Below are 24435 nucleotides of genomic sequence, written 5' to 3'. Positions count from 1 at the left end.
ATAGACAATAGACAATAGGTGCAGGAGGAGGCCATTCGGCCCTTCGAGCCAGCACCGCCATTCAATGTGATCATGGCTGATCATTCTCAATCAGTACCCCGTTCCTGCCTTCTCCCCATACCCCCTGACTCCGCTATCCTTAAGAGCTCTATCTAGCTCTCTCTTGAATGCATTCAGAGAAGGGAAGAGGGATTCAACTGAGTGAGACACTAAAACATATGGAGAGTCATTTAAAGTGTGGAGTTAGACCAGCAACTCACGAGGCCACTGGCCAGGTGATGTGGGGACTGGGTGAATGTCAGCTGGTAGAGAAACAAAGGGGACGTGGTCACATGGAGCACTGGTCATGGATGTCAAAGATCAGGATGGCATCAATGTGCTGGCCCCAGGCTGGATCATCAGAGATGGTGTTTGCACCTTTCCCCCCTCGACCATGCTCCGGTTTCCCCCCACATCCCAAAGACGTGTGGGCATGCAGGTTCATTGGCCTCTGTAAGTTGTGCAGGGAGTGAATGAGAAAGTGAGATCATAATATCATGTGATAGGAGTAGAATTAGGCCTTTTGGTCCATCGGGTCTACTCCGCCATTCAATCATGGGTGATCTATCTCTCCCTCCTAACCCCATGCTCCTGCCTCCTCCCCATGACCTCTGGCCCCTTTAGTGAACGCAGAACCAGTGTGAATGGGTGATCGATGGTTGGCGTGGACTCGGTGGGTGAAGGGCCTATTTCCGTGCTGTAAAATCAATCAATGTGTACACCCAGAAACCGGCAACATCAGCAAAAATCATTTCTGCACCCTCTCCAGCTTAAAGGAATAGATGTTGTCAACCTGTACAGATTGAGGTCGACCGATGGCGAAGTCAAAGATTCAGTTGCTTAGGGAGGTGCAGAGACTTCTCTCTGGAGATCAAATGATAAAAATCTTGTGTTTCCAAACTGATCCATGGAATCAATTTGGAACCACGAAGATTGCAATCACTTGTATCCACTCCTAATCAAATATTCATCCTGCTGTTTTAAAAGGTGTTAATTGACACAACGCTTTAGATGGAGACTGCTTCCAGTGAATCACTACTTTGTAAGACAGAAGCTTTTCTAAATCTCAACGATGCTTGTTCATTAGTGCTTGCTGTTCTTAATTATTTAAGCCTTTGTGCTGCTTATTGCTGAACTGCTTTGAAGTCAGTGCCGAAGTACTTGCAACTAAATGTGGGTACTTATTTCCTTAGCAAGTCTGCAAGAGATAATAACAGCAATACTCCTCTTCAGAACGTCCAGGATTTGATAGCTTCAGTCTTTATTTTTAGTTTAGTTTAGTGTTAGTTTAGACTTAGAAATACAGTGCGGAAACAGGCCCTTCGGCCTACCGAGTCCGCACCGACCAGCGATCCCCGCACATTTACACTATCCTACACACATTAGGGACAATTTTACAATTATACCAAACCAATTAACCTACAAACCTTTAGAGTGTGCGAGGGAACAGGGGATCACAGAGAAAACCCATGGAGGACACAGAGAGTGCGTACAAGAGGAGATCTTATCGAAACGTATAAGACTATTAAGGGGTTGGACACGTTAGAGGCAGGAAACATGTTCCCAATGTTGGGGGAGTCCAGAACAAGGGGCCGCAGTTTAAGAATAAGGGGTAGGCCATTTAGAACTGAGATGAGGAAAAACTTTTTCAGTCAGAGAGTTGTGAATCTGTGGAATTCTCTGCCTCAGAAGGCAGTGGAGGCCAATTCTCTGAATGCATTCAAGAGAGAGCTGGATAGAGCTCAAGGATAGCGGAGTCAGGGGGTATGGGGAGAAGGCAGGAACGGGGTACTGATTGAGAATGATCAGCCATGATCACATTGAATGGCGGTGCTGGCTCGGAGGGCCGAATGGTCTCCTCCTGCACCTATTGTCTATTGTCTATAAACTCCGTACAGACAGCACCCGTAGTCAGGATCGAACCCGGGTCTCTGGCGCTGTAAGGCAGCAACTCTACTGCTGCGCCCCCCCTCCCCCCCCGGATAATGTGTGCTAAAAATGATGCCTATTTTAAAGCATCGTAAAGCTCTGAAAACCTGCTATCTGAGTATTTGCAAATCTTGATGGTTCGGCATCCGGCCTGCCGGGTGATGATAGATTTCACCAGGCTCTAATCCTCAGCTCTCTTTCCAATGACCGGCACACACTGCGCACCATGCTTTCCTTCAACACACGGGGGGGCGGCATAGTTGTAGTTCACAGTTCTATCCCTAGCCTGCAGCATGCTGCGATTGCTTGAAGACGTGAGGATCAGTCCGGGTTACCTAATGTGCTACAATATTAGCAGCATAAAACTCTGATAATCTGGCAGGCAATTGAGGCGCACTGATGGTTCTGCGTCTGGCTCACTCACTCTGTTGCTGCTCAGTGTGAGCTACGGGTCAGGACTGTGAGTGAGGAATGTGGCACAGTCTGGACTGATTGCATATTTCCTATTCCCTTTCAACTCACGTGGTTCACTGAAAGAAAACTGCTACCAACGTGTGACAAGTAAGAATAGCGATATAAAAGTGTGTTTACATAGTAATTTTTATTTATTTTATTTTATTTTTATTTCAGATGCAGCGCGGAAACAGGCCTTTTCGGCCAACCAAGTCCGCGCCGCCCAGCGATCCCCGCACACTAACACTATCCTACACACACTAGGGACAATTTTTACATTTACCCAGTCAATTAACCTACACACCTGTACGTCTTTGGACGTATATACTATATACTATAGTATATACTATAATCTATATACTAAAACTCTCGTTTGTTTGTTTATTTGTGATCGAACTACAGCCAAAACGGTACACGATAGTGCGACAATGTTAGGCCCACCTTACTCACCGTCATCACTTTAATGGTAAATCAAGTCGTTTTATTGAAACCGGTGTTATATTTTTAAAGTTATTCACATTTTAAAGTTTAAATCTATCTCCTAGGGAGGGAGGAGGGAGGGGGGGGGAGGTGGGGGGGGGGGGGGAGGAGGGCGGATAAGGGGGGTTGAGGGGGATGGAGAGGGGGAAAGGGAAGAGGGGAGGGGAGGGGGGTAGGAGAGGGTGCTGCACCAATGCAGGAGAGGTTTGGGCCCAACGGGTCCACTTGGTCTAGTAATATCTAACACTCCAGAACATCACAGATGCTGCAGGACCTGCTGAGTATTCCACCATATTGGTTTTCTTAGTTGGTTTTCTTAGCATCTGTTTGGAAACTAATGGCCAAATTGAAAAGGATATCCTCAGTTTTTGTCCATTGATACAACATTGTGATTAGTTAACCCATTCTTAACACTCTATTCAACAACATGGTGCATAATTAAAGGCAATTTGTGCAACTGTTTTATGTTGTGAGTGTGTTCAGCAAAGAACAATCGGGAATATTATTCAATGTTATTTAGATGTCAATTATTATTTTCATGCATGGGCCAATAGTAGTAACTTAATAGAAAACAGAACATAGAACAGTGCAGCACAGCAAAAGGCCCTTCAGGCCAGAATGTCCATGCCAAATCTAATTAATCCCATCTAATGCCAAATGGTCCAAATCCTCTATTTTCTGCCTATTCATATGGCAGTCTACATCTCTTAAATGCTCCCCTGGTGGTCTGCTCCAGGCACCAACCACTCTCTGTATGTAAAAAGTTGCCTTGCATATCTACTTTAAACTTTCCCCTTCTCACCTTAAACCCTCTAATAGTTGTCATTCTGTCCTGGAAAAACGACTCTGACCATCTACCCTATCTATGCCTCTTGTAATTTTGTATACTATCAGGTTGCCCCATGGCCTCTGACGCCCCAGCAAAAATAATCCACGTTTGTCCAACCTCTCCTTATAACTAATACTCTCCAATTCAGGCAATTCGTCTACACCTTCTTCAATCCTCTACTTCATTCCTATAGTGTGATAACCAGAACTACACACAATACTCCAAATGTGGCCAAACTACAGTTATATACAGCTGCAACATGACTTCTCGATGTTTACATTCAGTGCCTTGCCCAATGAAGGCAAGCATGCCTCATGCCTTTTTTACCAACCTATCCGCTTGCATTGCTACTTTTAAGGAGGTATGGACTTGTAAGCCAAGATCCCTCTGTGCATTGAGGCCCCTAAATGTCCTGCCATCCTGCTGTATATGTTTCTCATGCATATAGACAAACCAAAATTACTTACAAAGATCAAAGACGTACAGGTATGTAGGTTAATTGGCTGGGTAAATGTAAAAAATTGTCCCTAGTGGGTGTAGGATAGTGTTAATGTACGGGGATTACTGGGCGGCACGGACTTGGAGGGCCGAAAAGGCCTGTTTCCGGCTGTATATATATGATGATGATGATGATTTCAGCATGGATGAGTTGCGTTGAAGAGCCTGTTTCTGTGCCTTCTGACTCTATGCTGGTCTGGCACTGCCAAAGTCCCAATGGTGCTGGATGATCAGAACATTATTACATTCTTATTATAAGCCGCCCTCAAATGAAAAATCTTACCTTGCGGCCTCCCTTTATAACGATCAGAGGCATTCTAGTCGAGGGCCATTTATTCGTGGGGACTAACGGTTTGTCACAGTTCCACAAGACAATTATCTAGGATCAAAAAAAGAGATTATTTCATGGGTAGATGAAAGTGATTTGGAATTTCTTTACACTTGTAGCTCCAACATTGAATATTCCACCCAGCTGGACACAAGCAAAATAATGTGGAGATGGACACAAAATGTTTGGGCAACTCAGCGGGTCAGGCAGCATCTCTAAAGAAAAAAAATAGGTGACGTTTCAGGTTGGATTCCTTCTTCAGACTGCATCATAGGAATCAGTGTGGTGAATATTTGTTGCAATATGGCAAGTTTATCTTTTTGTAGATAAGGCGACCAAATCCACACACAATACCTCAGGTGAGGTTTCAATATTGGCAAGTATAATCTTGTCTCTCTTTGTGCATCAACTCTTCCCGTTCTGTATAGGACTTCTCACCTGTCACCATGTTCATTCACTCCCACCTCGTTTCCCTTCCTGTCTATGAGACTCGGGAGGAAGATTTCTGAGTTGGCCCACTGGATTTTCCATGCATTGGAAACATTGGGTGAGTCAGACTGCTCCCCCTTGTCTTCCTACTCCAGCAGCTATTGATGGATGAACAGTTCCACGAGGAGCTCTCTGTAATTTGCCGACGAAGGTTCCACAGGGAGCTCCTTCCAAACCCAACAGTTCCGCCAGCCCGATGGACAAGGGCAGCAAAACCAATGGCAGCACCACCGCCTGGTGGTTCCCCCGAGCCACACGCCATCCTGACTTGGAGATATATTGGCACGACTGGGCCGAAATCCTGGAACTCTCTCCCTAAGAGCATCGCGAGTGGAACCACACCTCAAAGATGCGGTGTTTTAAGAAGGCAGCTCACCACAACATTCTCAAGGGCAATTAGTTATTGGTAGTTAAATGCTGCCACAGCCTGCAATGGTCACACCCCTTCAATGAATAAAAAAATATGGACATTCTTCAATTATGAATCTGTTTAAATTCCAGCCTGATTCTTTTGGTGCCCTACTGTGGATTCTGTCACAGGTGTCAAAACAAAACCCCTTCTCCCCCAAGAAATGACCCAGATTACTTTATTATTATTAAAATAATGAAAAGTTGAGATTATCTTATTTTAAATAATAAGGAAAGGAAGGTCACTGAAAGGAAATATGCAGGTACAGCAGGCAGTGAAGAAAGCCTGGCCTTCATAACAAGAGGAGTTGAGTATAGGAGCAAAGAGGTCCTTCTGCAGTTGTACAGGGCCCTAGTGAGACCGCAACTGGAGTACTGTGTGCAGTTTTGATGTCCAAATTTGAGGAAGGATATTCTTGCTATTGAGGGCGTGCAGCGTAGGTTTACTAGGTTAATTCCCGGAATGGCGTGACTGTCATATGTTGAAAGACTGGAGCGACTAGGCTTGTATACACTGGAATTTAGAAGGATGAGAGGGGATCTTATCGAAACGTATAAGATTATTAAGGGGTTGGACACGTTAGAGGCAGGAAACATGTTCCCAATGTTGGAGGAGTCCAGAACCAGGGGCCACAGTTTAAGAATAAGGGGTAGGCCATTTAGAACGGAGATGTGGAAAAAGAAATTCAGTCAGAGAGTTGTGAATCTGTGGAATTCTCTGCCTCAGAAGACAGTGGAGGCTAATTCTCTGAATGCATTCAAGAGAGAGCTAGATAGAGCTCTTAAAGATAGCTGAGTCAGGGGGTATGGGGAAAAGGCAGGAACGGGGTACTGATTGAGAATGATCAGCCATGATCACATTGAATGGCTGTGCTGGCTCGAAGGGCCGAATGGCCTACTCCTGCATCTATTGTCTATTGTCTATAATAAGATGCTCTTATTACTATCATGTTGCTATTTTTTAGGAGCTTGTCCAAAGATTGGCTGGTATATTTCTTGCATCCAAGTACTTGGTGTTGCCCTGAATTTGCAAAACATGCAGGTCTTTCTTTCATGCTATTCTTTAGAGGCTCCGTGAGTGAGGGAGAAACAAACTTGCAGCTTGAAGCTGGATAAAGGCGGCAATGAAATGCCTGTGGGAGTTCTTTCTTCTCTCTCGGCGATACAATAGAGAAGAGGAGGCAAGTTGGTGCAGAATAAACAAGGAGCAAAGACAAAAGAAAATAATCATCGGAGCAGTGCCTGTTACATACTTGTGAACAGTACTTGGATTTTGCCAGTGCCAAGATTAATTTGATGATAGGCTGAGACTGGGAGACCAAGGGTGAGACGGCATGGATCAATGCAGTAAATTCCTTCTTCGGAGTTAAACCTGCAACCACAACGTAACAACTGATTAGTACTGGGAGGTCGTGCACCATAATGGACACAACTAGTGGGCACTGCGCTGGGATAAAATGGGATAAACTGGCGGCGCTGCCGTAGCAGCTGCGGCTTACCTGCGGTCCATTTGTCTTTGTGTTTTTGTTGTTTTTTTGTCTTAATTGTAGTTGTGATGTTGTGTTTTTGTGTTTGTGTACTATGTGTGGGTGTGGGGGGGAGGGGGGAACTGTAAAAATTGTAAATATGTGTCCCTTCCGAACGGAGACCCGACCTTTGTTTTCTGGGTGGTGTCTCCGTTCCTGCTGCTGCCTACCATCGGCCCAACTCCTGGAGCTGGTGGCCTCCAGGGCTCTGGTTCGCAGAGCCCGCGGACTGGACTTACCATCAGCGGAGCCAGCCGTCCTCGGAGGCTGCGGGAGCGGCTGCGACTTGCCTTAGGCTCGGGCCGTGTGGATGCCGACATCGGGAGCTCCGGCAGCGGCAGTGGGTTCGCCCGCCCCGGATCGCGGGCTTGGGTCGCGGACATTTCACCGTCCGGCGCGGCCTAAGATATGCCGCGGGATATTTCTCTGCTGGGCGGGGGCTTCAATGTCGGGAGCCACGACCGCCCCGACGTGCAGCAACAGCAACAGCGACAGCGACAGCGTGTTCGCCCGCCCGGATCGGACTTATCATCGGCGGAGCCGGCCGTCTTCGGAGGCTGCGGGAGCGGCTGCGACTCGCCTTAGGCTCGGGCCGCTGCGGACCGTCCGGCGCGGCCTGCAACCACAACAACCTGACTGCGGGAGAAGACGGCAGGAGAAGGGAAAGACATTGTGGCCTTCCATCACAGTGAGGAGAGGACTGGAGGAGACTCACTGTGATGGATGTTTCTTTGATGGATGTTTCTTTTTTTGTGTTTTTGGGGTTGTGTAATTTTAATGCCTATTTAATGTTTTTATTGTTGGACTGTGTTTTTGGGGTTTTTGGGGTTGTGTAATTTTAGTGCCTATTTAATGCTTTTATTGTTGGACTGTGGGTGACTGAATTTCGTCCAATATTGGATGACAAATAAAGCTATCTTGAATCTTGAATCTTGAATCTCTTGAATATACTGGGAACAGTAACATACATCCCCTGTAGGAGATTTGTCGAGCATTCCTCGCTGCACAGACGGGTGTTTCAGACTTACCCATATCCAAGTAGTAAAAGGGGTAATCCGCTACAAATGTGGAGTATTGAGGGAGCACAAACAACCCTCCTGGCAGTTTATTCCACATGTGTTTATTCCGTGACACATGGGTGAATATTCTGTCCTTAATGATCTGCAAAGCAGAAATGAATTGGGTTAATCACCAACAGAGAAAGGTGCAGTATTGCAAAGCTTGGTTAATCGAATGCTTCTGATCTGGACTTCTCGGCTGGTTGACTTGTGTCTTCCACCCTTCTAGGCTCTGGATCACTAGATCATTAATCTAACTGGTTTGCCACTGTGCCATCAATGCCAGTGTTATGTGGGTGAGCTGAAGACTTGGGATTTACCTGGGCAGTATTAACCTCTCATCACATACATTTGTGCCCTTATCACAATGTTTCACCGAAGCTGCCAGTTTGTTCTGCTCTGTAGTTCAATGGTTCAATGGTACTTTGCTGTCCCCCTCATCCCTGATTCTTCACCCCAAATGTCACCCATTCCTTTTCTCCAGAGATGCTGCCTGACCTGCTGAGTTACTCCAGCATTTTGTATCTATCTTCGTACTTTGTACCGTCACAGGTTCTGAGGTACAATGAAATTCTTTTTTCTGCACACAGTTCAGTAAATGCGTTACTATGCACAAGCACATCTTAGATTCAGTACATATAAAAGTATAAGAAAATAACTGCAGACGCTGGTACAAATCGAAGGTATTTATTCACAAAATGCTGGAGTAACTCAGCAGGTCAGGCAGCATCTCGGGAGAGAAGGAAAGTACAAGTGTATAGGAATAGTACAAAGTGACAGTGTGCAAGAGTCACCAGGTGCAAGAGTTACATTTTCAAGTGTAACTTGACATAAGAGCAGGTTTTTTAAACCTGGCCATAAAGGCCCGTTGTCCTGACAACGTTGCAGGGTCGGCATAGCCTTTGATGTCCTCCACCGCTGCGGGTCATGTCCGGTCCACGGGCTCGGCCTCTTGGAGCGGCGCACGGTCCAGCCGAGCCCCAGGCTGGTGCAGGGCCACCAGCGGCCCACTCCCCCGTCGAGGTGTACCGCATTGCCCCCTGCAGCTGGGCCGCGTACCGGGCCTTGCTTCCTTGCGGCTGCCACCACCACCACCGCCGCCACCTTGACTCTCTTCACCTCCCCTTCGGCCCTCAGGGATGAGCAGGGCGGAGCTCGGCCGTTTCCCTCTTTGCCAAGGATTTCCCGGCTCAGCCAGGCCTGCTGCCGGGGGATAGGCACGGACGGCACCATGGTCTGGGGCACCTAAACACTGAACAACCAAGTCTCTCTCTTTTTGTCTCCCACAGGTATTTTAATTGGAAATTTGAATACAGAATTAATTGAAATTGGTTGAATTGTTTGAAAGACACAGCACCGACCATCGATCATCTGTAAACCCTAGTTCCAGGTGATCCCATTTTCGCCTCCACTCCCTACACATTAAGGGCTATTTACAGAGGCCGATTAACCTTCTAGCCCACATGTCGTTGAGATGTCGGAGGCACACGAAGGGAAACCCACGCGGTCACGGGGAGAACGTGCAAACTCCACACAGACAGAACACGAGGTCAGGATTGAACCTGGGACTCTGGCGCTGCGAGGCAGCAGTTCTACCCGCTGCACCATGGTAATATTTGGTGGGCTTCCATCAAATATCGGGATACGCTCTATGCGGCAAATATTAGAAAATAATGCAGCAGTGATTTGATGTTGCTCCGATGGAGAAACGATTACATCTTACAAAAGAATAAGGCCATTTCTACCTTGCCTCATTGAATTTCTTAAATCATCCTGGGGAATAAATAAACCACCATACTCTGGTTTCCCAATGACCTTTTCCTAAGCTCTGTACTCAGTAGGCCAGTCAAATATTTCTCTAATCCCATCGAACAGTGGGAGTAAGAGTTGTGTCATCATCAGCTGAGCAGCCAGCCTGAAACGGGACTTTAACTGGTCAGATAATAAATGTCGTGAAGAGTTCAGTTCAGTCAATTCCATGCTACATTGAGTTTCGCATTAAATCTATTCGCAGATGGAGAATAATGACTGGTAATTTACTGTGGGAAATACCGGCATTAATTGATTAACTGATCGTCTCATGGAGTTGTTTCATTGCAAATGGATGACTGATATCAGCACACAGAGTATCTCCAATATGACCTTATTGCTCACAGTATGGCATTGGCACATTCAACCCAACAATCAGTTGCTGTTATCAGGCACCTGAACTGTCCTCTCACCAACTAGAACATGGTCCTACCCTTCCACCAACCTTATTTGAGACCCTCAAACTATCTTTAATCAGATTTTATTGTACTTTCGTCATGGTCATACAGCATGGAAACAGGCCCCAGGCCCAGCTCACCCTTGTCGATCAAGATGCCCCATCTACACTAGCCCCATCTGCCCACATTTGACCCATGTCTCTATAAACTTCACTGAGTCCGCGCCGCCCACCCATCACCCCATACTAGCACTATCCTACACAGTAAGGACAATTTACAATTTCACCAAGCGTATAAACCTATAAAACCTGTACGTCTTTAGAGTGTGGGAGTAAACGCAGAGAAAACCCGCGCGGTCACAGGGAGAACGTATAAACTCCATACAGACAGCACCCGTAGTCAGGATCGATCCCGGGGTCTCTGGCGCTGTAAGCAGCAGCTATACCGCTGCGCCACCGTACCACCGAAACTTTTCCTATCCATGCACCTGGGCGTTTGCCTTGCACCATCCATGTACCTGGGCTTCCTATCCATGTACCTGGGCTTCCTATCCATGTACCTGGGCTTTTGCCTTGCACCATTATGTCATTTGTCATTTACTCACTTCCACCCTATCAAAGACCTTGGCTTCCAGTGTCCACTTTCATGTTTGGTCTGCGCTCATACTGAAACTGGTCACATCTCTGATTTCCTCCATTCCTGACATGCTTGAAATATTGATTTTGTTTCTCTATTCACTGATGCTGCCTGATCTACTAACAGTCTATTATAATACTCGACTATAATATTATAATTATTATAATAATACTATTATTGTCTACTGATTTGTTTATTTAGTTGGCTGTTTTTTAATATATATACTGAGCTTTTTTTGCTGTTTATTATGGGTGTTACAGAGTACTATGTTTACATATCTGTTGTGCTGCTGCAAAAAAGAATTTCATTGTTCCATTGCGGGACAAATGACAAGAAAACACTCTTGACTCTTGAATAGTTTTCCAGTGAATTACATTGAATCAAAGAGTTTATATCAAATGATATGGTCATCTTAGATTTATCAGACATCAGGTCATTAATTCCATACAGTGATACAGAACGTAATCAGGCCCTTTGGCTCACGGAATCTGCGTTGATCATCGAGTTCCCATCTATACTAAAGCTCTTGTTTGTTTGTTTGTTTGTTCCTGAACTACAGCCAAAACGGTACATGATAGCGCGACAATATTAGGCCCACCTTACTCACCGTCGTTTCTTTGGTGCTGATGGAAGAGCTTCATTGAAATCGGTGTTATATTTTTAAAGTTATTCACATTTTAAAGTTTAAATCTATCTCTTCGGGAGGGAGGGGGGTGGAGGGAGGGAGGGGGAGCAGGAAGTGGAGGAGGAGGGAGGATAAGGGGGTTTGCAGGGGGAGGGGAAGGAGGGGGAGGGAGAGGGGAGGAGGGGGAGGGGGAGAGGGGTGGAGTGGGGAGGAGAGGGGATGGGGAGTGGAGGGGGAGAGGGTGCTGCACCAATGCAGGAGAGGTTTGGGCCCAACGGGTCCACTTGGTCTGGTATACATGAATCCTTTAGTAATCCTTAGTTTGGACCATGCAGAGGTGAACCACCATGAATCGGTGCAGCAAATTCATTCTTGGGAATTAAACTAGTAACTAGTAACTAACTAGTATTGAGATATAATGTATCTGAGTGTACTCAACTAGTGGACACTACATTAGATTGTTTAGTGGGCCATATCAGCATATTGCCCATTGCAAGGTAATTTATTCAAGTGTTCACGGATGTTTCTTTTATCATATGAACCAGAACATTGGTTTCATATGAACCAGAACCGTTTAACTTGGCGCAGTTTTACCGGCAGATTAGATGCAACGAGAACAGCAATAAATAAGTATGCAATAAATGATCAATTATTCTAAGTAAACCAGACCATGATAGTGCATGAACCAAAGTATCCAGCGCAACCATGTTAACATTGCCCGCAGTGATTCACAGCCTAGATAGGCTCATGGTTAGGGTTGTGTTGGTTGGTTCAGGAATAAAATGGTTGGTTGGAAGAAGCTGTTGTTGAACCTGGAGGTAATGGTTCTCAGGCTCCTGGAAACAGGTATCTTCCTCCTGAAGGTAGCAGCAAGAAGATAGCATGGCGAGGGTGTCGTGGGTCCTACAGGCCATTGTCTGCCTTCTTGAGGCAGCGCCTCCTGTAGATCCCTTTAATGGCACGGATGTCAGGACTCCTGAAGGACAGGACAATGTCCACTTCTTTCCCCTTTGTTCTTGAGCGTTCGAATTACTGAACCAGGCCATGATGTAACCACTCAGCACACTTTCGGCGAGTATCTGTAGATGTTTGATAAGAGTATTGGGTAACACGATGAATCTCCTCAGATTTCTGAGGGAGTAGAGGTGTTGGTGAGGTTTCCTTGTATTTGCATCAAGACAGATCATCAGATATAAATAGGAAGGAATTTTAGTCGTTGGTTTACACCGAAGATAGGCACAAAATGCTGGAGTAACTCAGTGGGACAGACAACATCGCTGGAGAGAAGGAACAGGTGACGTTTCGAGTCGAGACCCTTCTTCAGACTTCAGATATGTATGTGCCCAGGAACGAAACTGTTGACTCTTTCCATCACAGCCCCGTCAATGAAGAAAGGTGAATAGTTCCTTGGCTTTTTATCAAACTGCAAATTTGATAAACTTTTTGTGAAGTCCATTAGGTTGTGTTTGATGCCTTAAGTACCATATTAATGGAATTTGATTTTGTGTCATTTCCTTAGAGCTTGTTTAATATGGAACTTTTCTCAAATGATTTTTTTTCATAAGTTCACAAGTTATAGGAGCAGAATTGGGCCATTTGGCCCATCGAGTCTACTCCGCCATTCAGTCATGGCTGATCTATCTTTTCCTCTCTACCCCATTCTCCTGCCTTCTCCCCATAACCCCTGACACCCCGTATTAATCAAGAATCTGTAGGGTCATACGAATAAAGACTTTGAACAAAGACGCTCGTTGTGGACTCACTACAAATCTATCGATCTCCGTCTTAAAAATATTCATTGACTTGGCCTCCACAGCCATCTGTGGCAGTCAATTCCACAGATTCACCACCCTCTGATTAAAGAAATTCCTCCTCAACTCCTTTCTAAAGGTACGCCCTTTTATTCTGAGAATAATTTTTGTTTTACTTCTTCCTTCTCTGATAATTTTGTTTTCTCTCCATGATTTGTCTTGAATTCAATCTCTTGAATGTGTGTGTGGAAAAGATAGTAATAATATTGTCTCTTCAGCCAATCTGATGAAGAATCCTGATAGGTGTTTGAGGTGAAGGTCTTGTTCATCGCACAGCAGAGAGGGGAAGGAGAAAATAAAGAAAAATACTGGTTTTGAGAAACGTAGCAACAATAATTAAGTTCTGAGGAAATGACACAAAATCAATTTCCATTTATATGGTAGTTAAAATGTACCAAAACATCCTGAGGCAATTCACAGAAATATTTATCAAATAAAAAATGGATGCAAAGCCAAATAATGATAATTGGCGCAGAAGACCAAGTGTTTTTTTTAATGAACGAGTTGGGGTGCGTACAGTCATTCCAAAGTAGTTGGTGAGAGTTGCTGGGGAAACCAAATGAAAAAGGGTGGCGCAGCGGTAGAGTTGCCGACTTACGGCGCCAGAGAGCGGGCTTCGATCCTGTCTGCGGGTGCTGTCCATACGGAGTTTGTACCTTCTGCCCCTGAGCTGCGTGGGTTTTCTCCGGTGCTCCGGTTTCCTCCCACACAGCTTTGTAGGTTAATTGGCTTGGTATAATTGTAAATTGTCCCCAGTGTGTGTAGGATAGCGTTAGTGTGCGGGGATCGCTGGTCGGCGCGGACTCAGTGGACACGGACACAAAGGGCCTGATTCCGCGCTGTATCTCCAAACTAAACGAAGCTAAGTGGAGACAGTTAGAAAGGCGGGGAGGTGCAGGAAAGGAACACTGGAGATTAGGGTTTTCACAGCTGAATGCAGGAACGACTACGTTTAGGGCACAGCAGTGAAGCAGAACTTTTACAAGGCTGCAAATGATTACTATGATTACCATGCTGGGGAGAGGCAAAGAGTTGTGTACTCCTGCAGATTCAAGTTACATTTTTAAGAGATTGATCAGCAGTTGTTATTCTGAATATGTGGTTCTGGTGTCAGGACAATAGCCTCCTCTTGAATGTCACTAAAACAAAGGAGCTGATTGTGGACTTCAGAAGGGCTAAACATCCAAGGACGTACACGCCACTGGAGATAGATGGGTCTACTGTGGATAGGGTGAGCAGTTTTAAATACTTGGGAGTCCGCATCACAGAGGATCTGACGTGGGCAACGCACATTGCCGCACTGGTGGGTAAGGCTAAGCAGCACCTTTACCACCTTAGACAATTGAGGAAATTCAGAGTGTCTCTGAGGATCCTTCATTGCTTCTACTCTGGGGCTGTAGAGTGCATCCTGTCCGGCAACATTACAGTCTGGTTTGGGAACAGCTCTGCCCAGGACAGGATGGCCCTGCAGAGAGTAGTGCGTTCGGCAGAACGCACCATGGGAACTACACTCGCCCCCCTGCAGGACCTATACATCAGGAGGTGCAGATCCAGAGCAAGCAAGATCATGAGGGACCCCTGCCACCCCAGTAACGGACTGTTCCAGATGCTACGATCAGGCAAACGCCTCCGCTGTCACGCTGTGAAAACGGAGAGGATGAGACGGAGCTTCTTCCCACAGGCCATCAGGACTGTCAACTTTTATAACCCCAGAGACTAAATTTTTGTCGACACTAATAGTAACTTATTAACTTTATTTATATGCTGTAACTGTAATTCTTTTTTGTGCACAACCCGCAGGCATTGCCACTTTCATTTCACTGCACATCGTGTATGTGTATGTGACAAATAAATTTGACTTGACTTGACTTGGTTAAAAGATTATTTGGATATGCAACATGCCAGCATCAATTTCGTTCAGTCCAGCCCCAGTATTAGTGGACATCTGGGCGGCTCAAGGAATGGGGAGATATGGGTCACCTACAGGCAGACTAGATTAGTTTAACTTCCATCACGTTCGGTACGGACATTGTGGGTTGAAAGGTCTGTTCTTTTGCAGTATAAGAAAATAACTGCAGATGCTGGTACAAATCGATTTATTCACAAAATGCTGGAGTAACTCAGCATGTCAGGCAGCATCTCGGGAGAGAAGGAATGGGTGACGTTTCGGGTCTTTTGCAGTACTGGTTTATGCTTTAGACTTTAAAGAAACAGCCCCTTCAGTCCACGTCGACCAGAGATCACCCCATAAACTAGAACCTTCCTGCACACAACGGACAATTCACAATCTTATCGAAGCTAATTAACCTACAAACCTGTACGTCTTTGGAGTGTGGTAGAAAATCGGAGCTCCTGGAGAAAACCCATGGGGTCGGTCACAGGGAGACTGTAAACACTGTACAGTCAGCACCCGTGGTCAGGATCAAACCCAGCTCTCTGGTGCTGTAAGGCAGCAACTCTATCACTGCGCCAACCCATGTAGTTGTGTAGTTCATTTCGACAAGCCTCTCGCTCTGCACTCCTCTCATTAGTAGTATTAAGTGTGGCTCAGTGGGTAGTCCATTGCACCTGAGGAGGGTCATGGGTTCAAGTCCCAGTGTCAAGGTGAACTCATAATTAACGTTGAAGCTCTCAGTCTAATCAAGTGAGTGCTTCATTGCTGCGCCATTGTGCTGAACTATGCTCTATGTTAATCCCATTTGTCCACTCTACATTCATATCCTTCAAAAGCGTTCCTGTCTAAGTGCTGGAATAAATATCTCTTGTATACAGTCACAGTGATTGTATTTCACTTCACTATCTCCTCTGGCAGCAAGTTTCAGATATCCACCTCTCCATGTGTAATACATTTCCACACAAATCCCTTTTAAAACCCCTTCCCCTCTCCTCAAGTCGTCTTGCTTTGGTAGTAAAGATAACCAGAGAGTCGTATGGCACGCTTGGTTTAACCTGGAGGGGGACGTGAATGTTAACGTTTGGAAGTTGCAGCTGTAATGAACTTTGGTTAGGCCACGTTTGGAGCAAAGTGCGCAGGAAGGAACTGCAGGTGCTGGTTTACACCGGGAATAGACACAACATGCTGGAGTAACTCAGCGGGTCAGACAGCATCTCTGGAGAAAAAGAAAAGGTGACGTTTCGGGGCGGAACCCTTCTTCAGTCTTTGGAATATTCTGTGCAGTTCTGGTCGCTGCATCATGGGAGGGATGGGGAAGCTATGCAGAGGGTACAGAAGTTTACCAGGCTGCTGCCTGGATTAGAGGGTATCAGTACAGGGAGAGTTTGGATAAACATGGATTGTTCACTGAGAGTCATAGTGTGATGCAGTGTGGAAACAGGCCCTTCAGCCCAACTTGCCCACACTGGTCAACATGTCCCAGCTACACTCGTCCCGCCTGCCCGCGTTTGGACCATATCCCTCCAAACCTGCCCGATCCATGTAACCACTCTGTGGTGTTGGAGGCTGAGAGGGTGATCTGAGAGAAGGACATAAAACTATGCGAGGCACAGGCAGAGTGGATCGTCTTTTGATGGAGATGGCAAATATTGAAAGGAATAGCTTTGGGAGGAGATTTTAAAGGAGTTTTACGAGGCATGTTTTTATTTTACTCAGAGTAGTAGTTGGCGGAAACAGATATGACAGCATCATTTAATAAGCATGCAGACTGGCACTTGAACGGGCAGACGATGGGGAGATACTGACAATGTGCAGGCAGGTGAGATTGTTTAACCTGGCATTGTGGTCAGCAGAGATACTGTGGGCCAAAGGGCGTATTCTTCTTCTCCTTTCTATGTTCTAGCCCGCTCTTCATGTAACAACGGCAAGGATTAAAGTTACGGGATCGGGGGGATAACGAGGAGGTGGAAGAGGATTTGAGCTGAAACTCTGCTCTGGGTCAAAAACACAGCTGCAAACTTGGCCGCGATCGAGCTTGTGGGAACATAGTCTGAAATCGTAGCCTGAAGAAGGGTCCCGTCTCGAACCGGCACCCATCCATGTTCTCCAGAGATGCTGCCTGACCCGCTGAGTTACCCTAGCACTTTGCATCTTTTTCAGGATCTAGCTCGGCCTATTTTGTCTTTCAGACAACTAACCAACCGTGAGAGTTGCATGGCACGGGGTCTTTATGGGCAAGTTAAGAATCTACATTTTTAACAACTTTAGACATGACTAATACAAAATGGCACTGGAAACGTGACGTCTCTTGTGTACTATTTTAAGTGTACTAATCTTACACTCTTGCACTTAAGTATGCTTGTGCTTATGTGTAGTAAGATGCAGTGAACTGTGTGCAAAAAAGTAATTTCACTGCAACCTAGGTATATGTGACAATAAAGTACCAAAGAACATGAAGATCTACACTTTCAATCCATTCAAACCGACATAAATCAGCTCCCAAAAAACCCCTTCCCGCACCGCACAATTCTTCTCTGTTTATCAGTCAACGCGTTGTAGACAAATATGCATACGTGGACGTAGTCAGAGGCGAGCAAAACAGCTTGTCCGGTGGTGGTGAGGACAATGCCTTGCATTACATGAGCACAGGGCCATGAGCACTTTCACCTCTGTCTGAAATCAGTAGCTTTCAGCCCCATTTTTGTTTTTTTAAAGTTTAGAGATACAGCGTGGAAACAGGCCCTTCGGCCCACCGAGTTCGTGCCGCCCAACAATCGGCCCGTACAATAGTTCTATCCTACACGCTCGGGGCAATTCACAGAGCCCAATTAACCTACAAACCTGCATGTATTTGGGATGTGGGTGGAAACCGGAACGCACGGAGGAAACCCATGCGGTCAGAGAGAAGGTACAAACTCTGTACAGACAGCACCCGTGGACAGGATCGAACCCGGGCCTTTAGCACTGTAAGGCAGCAACTCTACCGCTGCGCCACCGTGCCGTCCAGTGATACCCAAGAGGCTTTCACACAGCATTAGGCAACGTCCTGTGCAGCGCGAGGCTGGGCCACACCTTTGCTACTCCTGGCCTATTCGAGAAATGTTAAAGCGAAGCCCTGCCTTATTTTGTCGGGTAGACGCTGATGTTCCAGTGGCCTTTATGGCGCTGAGTACTCAAACACCCTTCCACAGATACACTGCAGATAATATTCTGACTGGTTGCACTTGGCCCGATCTGGCAAATCCAACCCAAGAGGCTGTAGAGAGTGATAGACTCTGCGTGGTCCATCACGGGCACTGCCCTCCCCAACATCTACCTGACGTTCTGCCTGAAGAATGCGGCATCTATCATCGAGAACCTTCACCATCCGAGCCATGCCCTCTACTCGCTGGTACTGTCCAGCAGGTGGCATACACGCCGTACGCCACCAGGTATCGGAACAGCTACTTTCCCCACAACTATCAGGCTCTGCACAACTCTAATCTGACCTTGGCAGATTAATCTAATGTCCCACCACGGACTTGTTTTTTTCTAATTGTGTTTTTGCACTAATGTCTTGCTTTTTGTGCGGGTGTTTCGGTTTTTAACTGTGGCAGAATTTGTGTGCAATTTATGTGTAATTCATGTATAATTTACGTTTTAGCACGTTGGTTGAGTCTACGTGTCTGGTATGCTGTTGCAAGCAATTATTCCATCGTACCAGTACCTCACTGTGCTTGTGCACATGACAATAAACTCAACTCGACTTGAGATTCAGTAATCAGCCCCTCACAGCTCTGGAATAAACTTTCTTTCGAAGAAATTCCGGAGATTTTTTTTATTCATAGAGGGAAAGTAAATAGTACAGATGAATTCAGGGCACAGCTAGATAAACAATGGACACGTGATGAGCCTTATGATTGCTCATATTTCTTTAATAAGTCTTGTGCGGTCTTATGGGTTCAAAATTAAAATCTCCTGGAAATAATACCGGTGTGTTGCTCTGTGTCGACTCACTTGAGGTTGGGCACTGATGTGGCCAATCACCTCCCCCCTGCCCCCACCCCCCTCAAGGTGGAATGTGGCTGCAGGCCCAACAACACCAGGGATGCAGCCTTTATTGGGAGAGAAGGGTGGGAGAGAGGGAGAGTTGGGAAAGAGAGAGAGGGTGAGTTGGGAGAGGGAGAGCGAGGGAGAGGGAGAGTTGGGAAAGAGAAAGAAAGAGAGAGAGTTGGATAAGAGAGAGAGTTGGGAAAGAGAGAGAGGAAGAGTTGGGAAAAGGGGGAGGGGGAGTTGGGAAATAGAAAGAGAGAGGAGAGTTGGGAAAGAGAGAGAGAGAGAGGTTGAGAGAGAGAGAGAGAGAGAGAGAGAGAGAGAGGGGGGAGGGTTGGGAAAGAGAGAGAGGAGGAGTTGGGAAAGAGAGAGAGAGGGTGAGTTGGGAAAGAGAGGGAGTGCGAGGGAGAGGGAGAGTTGGGAAAAAGAGAGAGAGTTGGGGGGGGGAGGAGAGAGAGAGAGAGAGGGAGGGGGAGGGGGAGGGGGAGGGAGGGGGAGGGAGAGAGAGAGAGAGAGAGAGAGAGAGAGAGGTTTGGAAAGAGAGAGGGTTGAGAGAGAGAGAGAGAGAGAGAAAAGAGAGAACGAGGGAGAGCACAAGCCTCAGTGCTGAGAATGCTACAAATCTCTCCCTCCCTCCCTCTCATCAACCCACCTGGCTCTTTCCCCTCTTCCTCTCTAACCACAGCAGTATTTGGATCCACTAACTCCCCTTTACAACTCCCCCAAGTCATTCACTCCTCTTGCCTTGCAATTTCTCTGCAGAAATTTTAAATTTATTTTAATAGCATTAGGGCAGCTAAGTTGGTCCATATTAATCCAATTTTTAGAAGGAAGGGTGAAATTATTAGAAATATCCTAAGGAAACAAAACAAGATAGATTTAGTTTAGTTTAGTTTAGTTTAGAGATACAGCATGGAAAAAGGCCCTTCGGCCCACCGGGTCCGTGCCGACCAACAATCCCTGTACACTAACACTCTCCTACACACTGGACAATTTACAATTTTTACTGAAGCCAAATTAACCTACAAACCGAATCACCCGGGGAAAATCCACGCAGGTCACGGGGAGAAAGTACAAACTCCGTACGGACAGCACCCGTAGTCGGGATCAAAACCGGGTCTCCGGCGCTGCAATAGACAATAGACAATAGGTGCAGGAGGAGGCCATTCGGCCCTTTGAGCCAGCACCGCCATTCAATGTGATCATGGCTGATCATTCTCAATCAGTACCCTGTTCCTGCCTTCTCCCCATACCCCCTGACTCCGCTATCCTTAAGAAGCATTGGAGATCATTTTTCAATGTTCTATAGATTCAGGATCAGTTCCTGTGGATTGGAGAATAGCAAATGTTATCCCACTTTTTAAGAAAGGAGGGAGAGAGAAAACGGGTAATTATAGACCAGTTAGTCTGACATCAGTGGTGGGGAAAATGCTGGAGTCAATTATAAAAGACGAAATTGCTGAGCATTTGGATAGCAGTAACGGGATCGTTCCGAGTCAGCATGGATTTACGAAGGGGAAATCATGCTTGACAAATCTACTGGAATTTTTTGAGGATGTAACTAGGAAAATTGACAAGGGAGAGTCAGTGGATGTGGTGTACCTCGACTTTCAGAAAGCCTTCGACAAGGTCCCACATAGGAGATTAGTGGGCAAAATTAGGGCACATGGTATTGGGGGTAGGGTACTGACATGGATAGAAAATTGGTTGACAGACAGAAAGCAAAGAGTGGGGATAAATGGGTCCCTTTCGGAATGGCAGGCAGTGACCAGTGGGGTACCGCAAGGTTCGGTGCTGGGACCCCAGCTATTTACGATATACATTAATGACTTAGACGAAGGGATTAAAAGTACCATTAGCAAATTTGCAGATGATACTAAGTTGGGGGGTAGTGTGAATTGTGAGGAAGATGCAATAAGGCTGCAGGGTGACCTGGACAGGTTGTGTGAGTGGGCGGATACATGGCAGATGCAGTTTAATGTAGATAAGTGTGAGGTTATTCACTTTGGAAGTAAGAATAGAAAGGCAGATTATTATCTGAATGGTGTCAAGTTAGGAGGAGGGGGAGTTCAACGAGATCTGGGTGTCCTAGTGCATCAGTCAATGAAAGGAAGCATGCAGGTTCAGCAGGCAGTGAAGAAAGCCAATGGAATGTTGGCCTTCGTAACAAGAGGAGTTGAGTATAGGAGCAAAGAGGTCCTTCTACAGTTGTACCGGGCCCTGGTGAGACCGCACCTGGAGTAGTGTGTGCAGTTTTGGTCTCCAAATTTGAGGAAGGATATTCTTGCTATGGAGGGCGTGCAGCGTAGGTTCACTAGATTAATTCCCGGAATGGCGGGACTGTCGTATGTTGAAAGGCTGGAGCGATTGGGCTTGTATACACTGGAATTTAGAAGGATGAGGGGGGATCTTATTGAAACATATAAGATAATTAGGGGATTGGACACATTAGAGGCAGATAACATGTTCCCAATGTTGGGGGAGTCCAGAACAAGGGGCCACAGTTTGAGAATAAGGGGTAGGCCATTTAGAACGGAGATGAGGAAGAACTTTTTCAGTCAGAGGGTGGTGAAGGTGTGGAATTCTCTGCCTCAGAAGGCAGTGGAGGCCAGTTCGTTGGATGCTTTCAAGAGAGAGCTGGATAGAGCTCTTAAGGATAGCGGAGTGAGGGGGTATGGGGAGAAGGCAGGAACGGGGTACTGATTGATAGTGATCAGCCATGATCGCATTGAATGGCGGTGCTGGCTCGAAGGGCTGAATGGCCTACTCCTGCACCTATTGTCTATTGTCTATTGTCTATTATCTAGCTCTCTCTTGAATGCATTCAGAGAACTGGCCTTCTGCCTTCTGAGGCAGAGAATTCCACAGATTCACAACTCTCTGACTGAAAAAGTTTTTCCTCATCTCCATTCTAAATGGCCTACCCCTTATTCTTAAACTGTGGCCCCTGGTTCTGGACTCCCCCAACATTGGGAACATGTTTCCTGCCTCTAACGTGTCCAACCCCTTAATAATCTTATATGTTTCGATAAGATCCCCTCTCATCCTTCTAAATTCCAGTGTATACAAGCCTAGTCGCTCCAGTCTTTCAACATATGACAGTTCCGCCATTCCGGGAATTAACCTAGTAAAACTACTCTGCACGCCCTCAATAACAAGAATATCCTTCCTTAAATTTGGAGACCAAAACTGCACACAGTACTCCAGGAGCGGTCTCGCTAGGGCCCTGTACAACTGCAGAAGGACCTCTTTGCTCCTATACTCAACTGCTCTTGTTATGAAGGCCAACATTCCATTGGCTTTCTTCACTGCCTGCTGTACCTGCATGCTTCCTTTCAGTGACTGATGCACTGGGACATCCAGATCTCGTTGTACGTCCCCTTTTCCGAACTTGACACCATTCAGATAATAATCTGCCTTCCTATTCTTACCACCAAAGTGGATAACCTCACACTTATCCACATTAAACTGCATCTGCCATGCATCCGCCCACTCACACAACCTGTCCAAGTCACCCTGCAACCTCATAGCATCTTCCTCACAGTTCACACGGCCACCCAGCTTTGTATCATCTGCAAATTTGCTAATGGTACTTTTAATCCCTTCATCCAAGTCATTGATGCAAGGCAGCAACTCTACCGCTGCACCACCTTGCGTAAACAACCTTTTTAATGATGAACCACAGGCTGAAGCGAGGAATATTGGAGATGACAACTTTGATAAAACACTGGATTAAAAAGGAGAGGGTGACCGGTTCAAGTGTCTGACTCTGATTTATATTAATCATAAAACAGAATCAGGACTCTTGAGTATTGTGCAGCCGTTCATGCATCACAACCTCCGAGCCAGTTTGGAGGAACGTTCTCCCGAAGGAAATGCTCCCCAGAATGAGTGGATTACCTTGGATTTAACAGCTCAAGTAGCAGTTTGTCCTGTCTTTCTAGTGACACTTGGAACGACCTGATTGAATGTGAGAGTGAGAAGCCAATAAAAAAAGCCTTGAGGTTAGATTTGCCTGAAAAATGTCCCCCCATGTTGGGGGAGTCCAGAACCAGGGGTCACAGTTTAAGAATAAGGGGTGAGGCCATTACAGACTGAGATGAGGAAAACACGTTTTCAGCCAGAGAGTTGTGAATTTGTGGAATTCTCTGCCACATAAGGCAGTAGAGGCCAATTCACTGGATGTATTCAAGAGAGAGTTAATTTAGCTCTTAGGGCTAATAGAATCAAGGGATATGGGGAGAAAGTAGGAACAGGGTACTGATTATCATATCATATCATATATATACAGCCGGAAGCAGGCCCTTTCGGCCCACCAAGTCCGTGCCGCCCAGCGATCCCCGTACATTAACACTATCCTACACCCACTAGGGACAATTTTTACATTTACCCAGCCAATTAACCTACATACCTGTACGTCTTTGGAGTGTGGGAGGAAACCGAAGATCTCGGAGAAAACCCACGCAGGTCACGGGGAGAACGTACAAACTCCTTACAGTGCAGCACCCGTAGTCAGGATGATGATCAGGTAGTGTAAGAAAATAACTGCAGATGCTGGTACAAATCGAAGGTATTTATTCACAAAATGCTGGAGTAACTCAGCAGGTCAGGCAGCATCTCAGGAGAGAAGGAATGGGTGACGTTTCGGGTCGAGACCCTTCTTCAGACTGATTATTGAATGGCGGGGCTGGCTCGAAGGGCCGAATGGCCCACTCCTGCACCTATTTTCTATGTTTCTATGTTTCTATGAAGCTTGGTCAGAATAACCCAGCTTTGACAATATCTGAAGCCAAAACTCCTTTCACGATTTGTTTCATCTTATTGCATGAGATTGGATTCTCGACACTTGCTGTGATAATGCCAAAGGGCCACATTATGGTAGGGAGGAAACGGTTCATCAGTCTCAGAAATATTCCCACAAAGTGTCAGATGGTGCCCAGAGAAACAGACTTACGGATTCACTCCTACGTAGACCATTCACACCTACAGATTAGTTTTTAAAGCGTGAGTCAGTACACTTAAAGGTGTAGGTAATTTGAGATTGTGTAGCTATTAATGTTTAGAATTTGTGGGAAGGAACTGCAGATATTGGTTTCAACCGAAGATAGACACAAAAAGCTGTAGTAACTCAGCGGGGCAGACAGCCATCTCTGTAGAAAAGGAATAGGTAACAATAGACAATCGACAATAGGT

The 24435-nt window shown here is 46.1% G+C and overlaps 1 protein-coding gene across 1 annotated transcript in view; it reads right to left on the bottom strand.

The window, feature by feature from the left end:
- Positions 1-24435, bottom strand: part of LOC144606907 (exostosin-1-like) — a 219473-nt gene that overhangs the window by 23782 nt on the left and 171256 nt on the right. Inside the window, exons 5-7 of the mRNA XM_078423388.1 lie at positions 8008-8140; positions 6707-6825; positions 4512-4607 (exon numbers count right to left, since the gene is read on the bottom strand). Of these exons, the coding sequence (XP_078279514.1) occupies positions 4512-4607; positions 6707-6825; positions 8008-8140 (348 nt within the window). The remainder of the gene's footprint in view (positions 1-4511; positions 4608-6706; positions 6826-8007; positions 8141-24435) is intronic.

Source organism: Rhinoraja longicauda, chromosome 27 (genome assembly GCF_053455715.1).
Source record: "Rhinoraja longicauda isolate Sanriku21f chromosome 27, sRhiLon1.1, whole genome shotgun sequence".
Taxonomy (NCBI): domain Eukaryota; kingdom Metazoa; phylum Chordata; class Chondrichthyes; order Rajiformes; family Arhynchobatidae; genus Rhinoraja; species Rhinoraja longicauda.
Note: the sequence above shows the minus strand (reverse complement) of the source record. Positions and strands in the feature narration are given on the sequence as shown.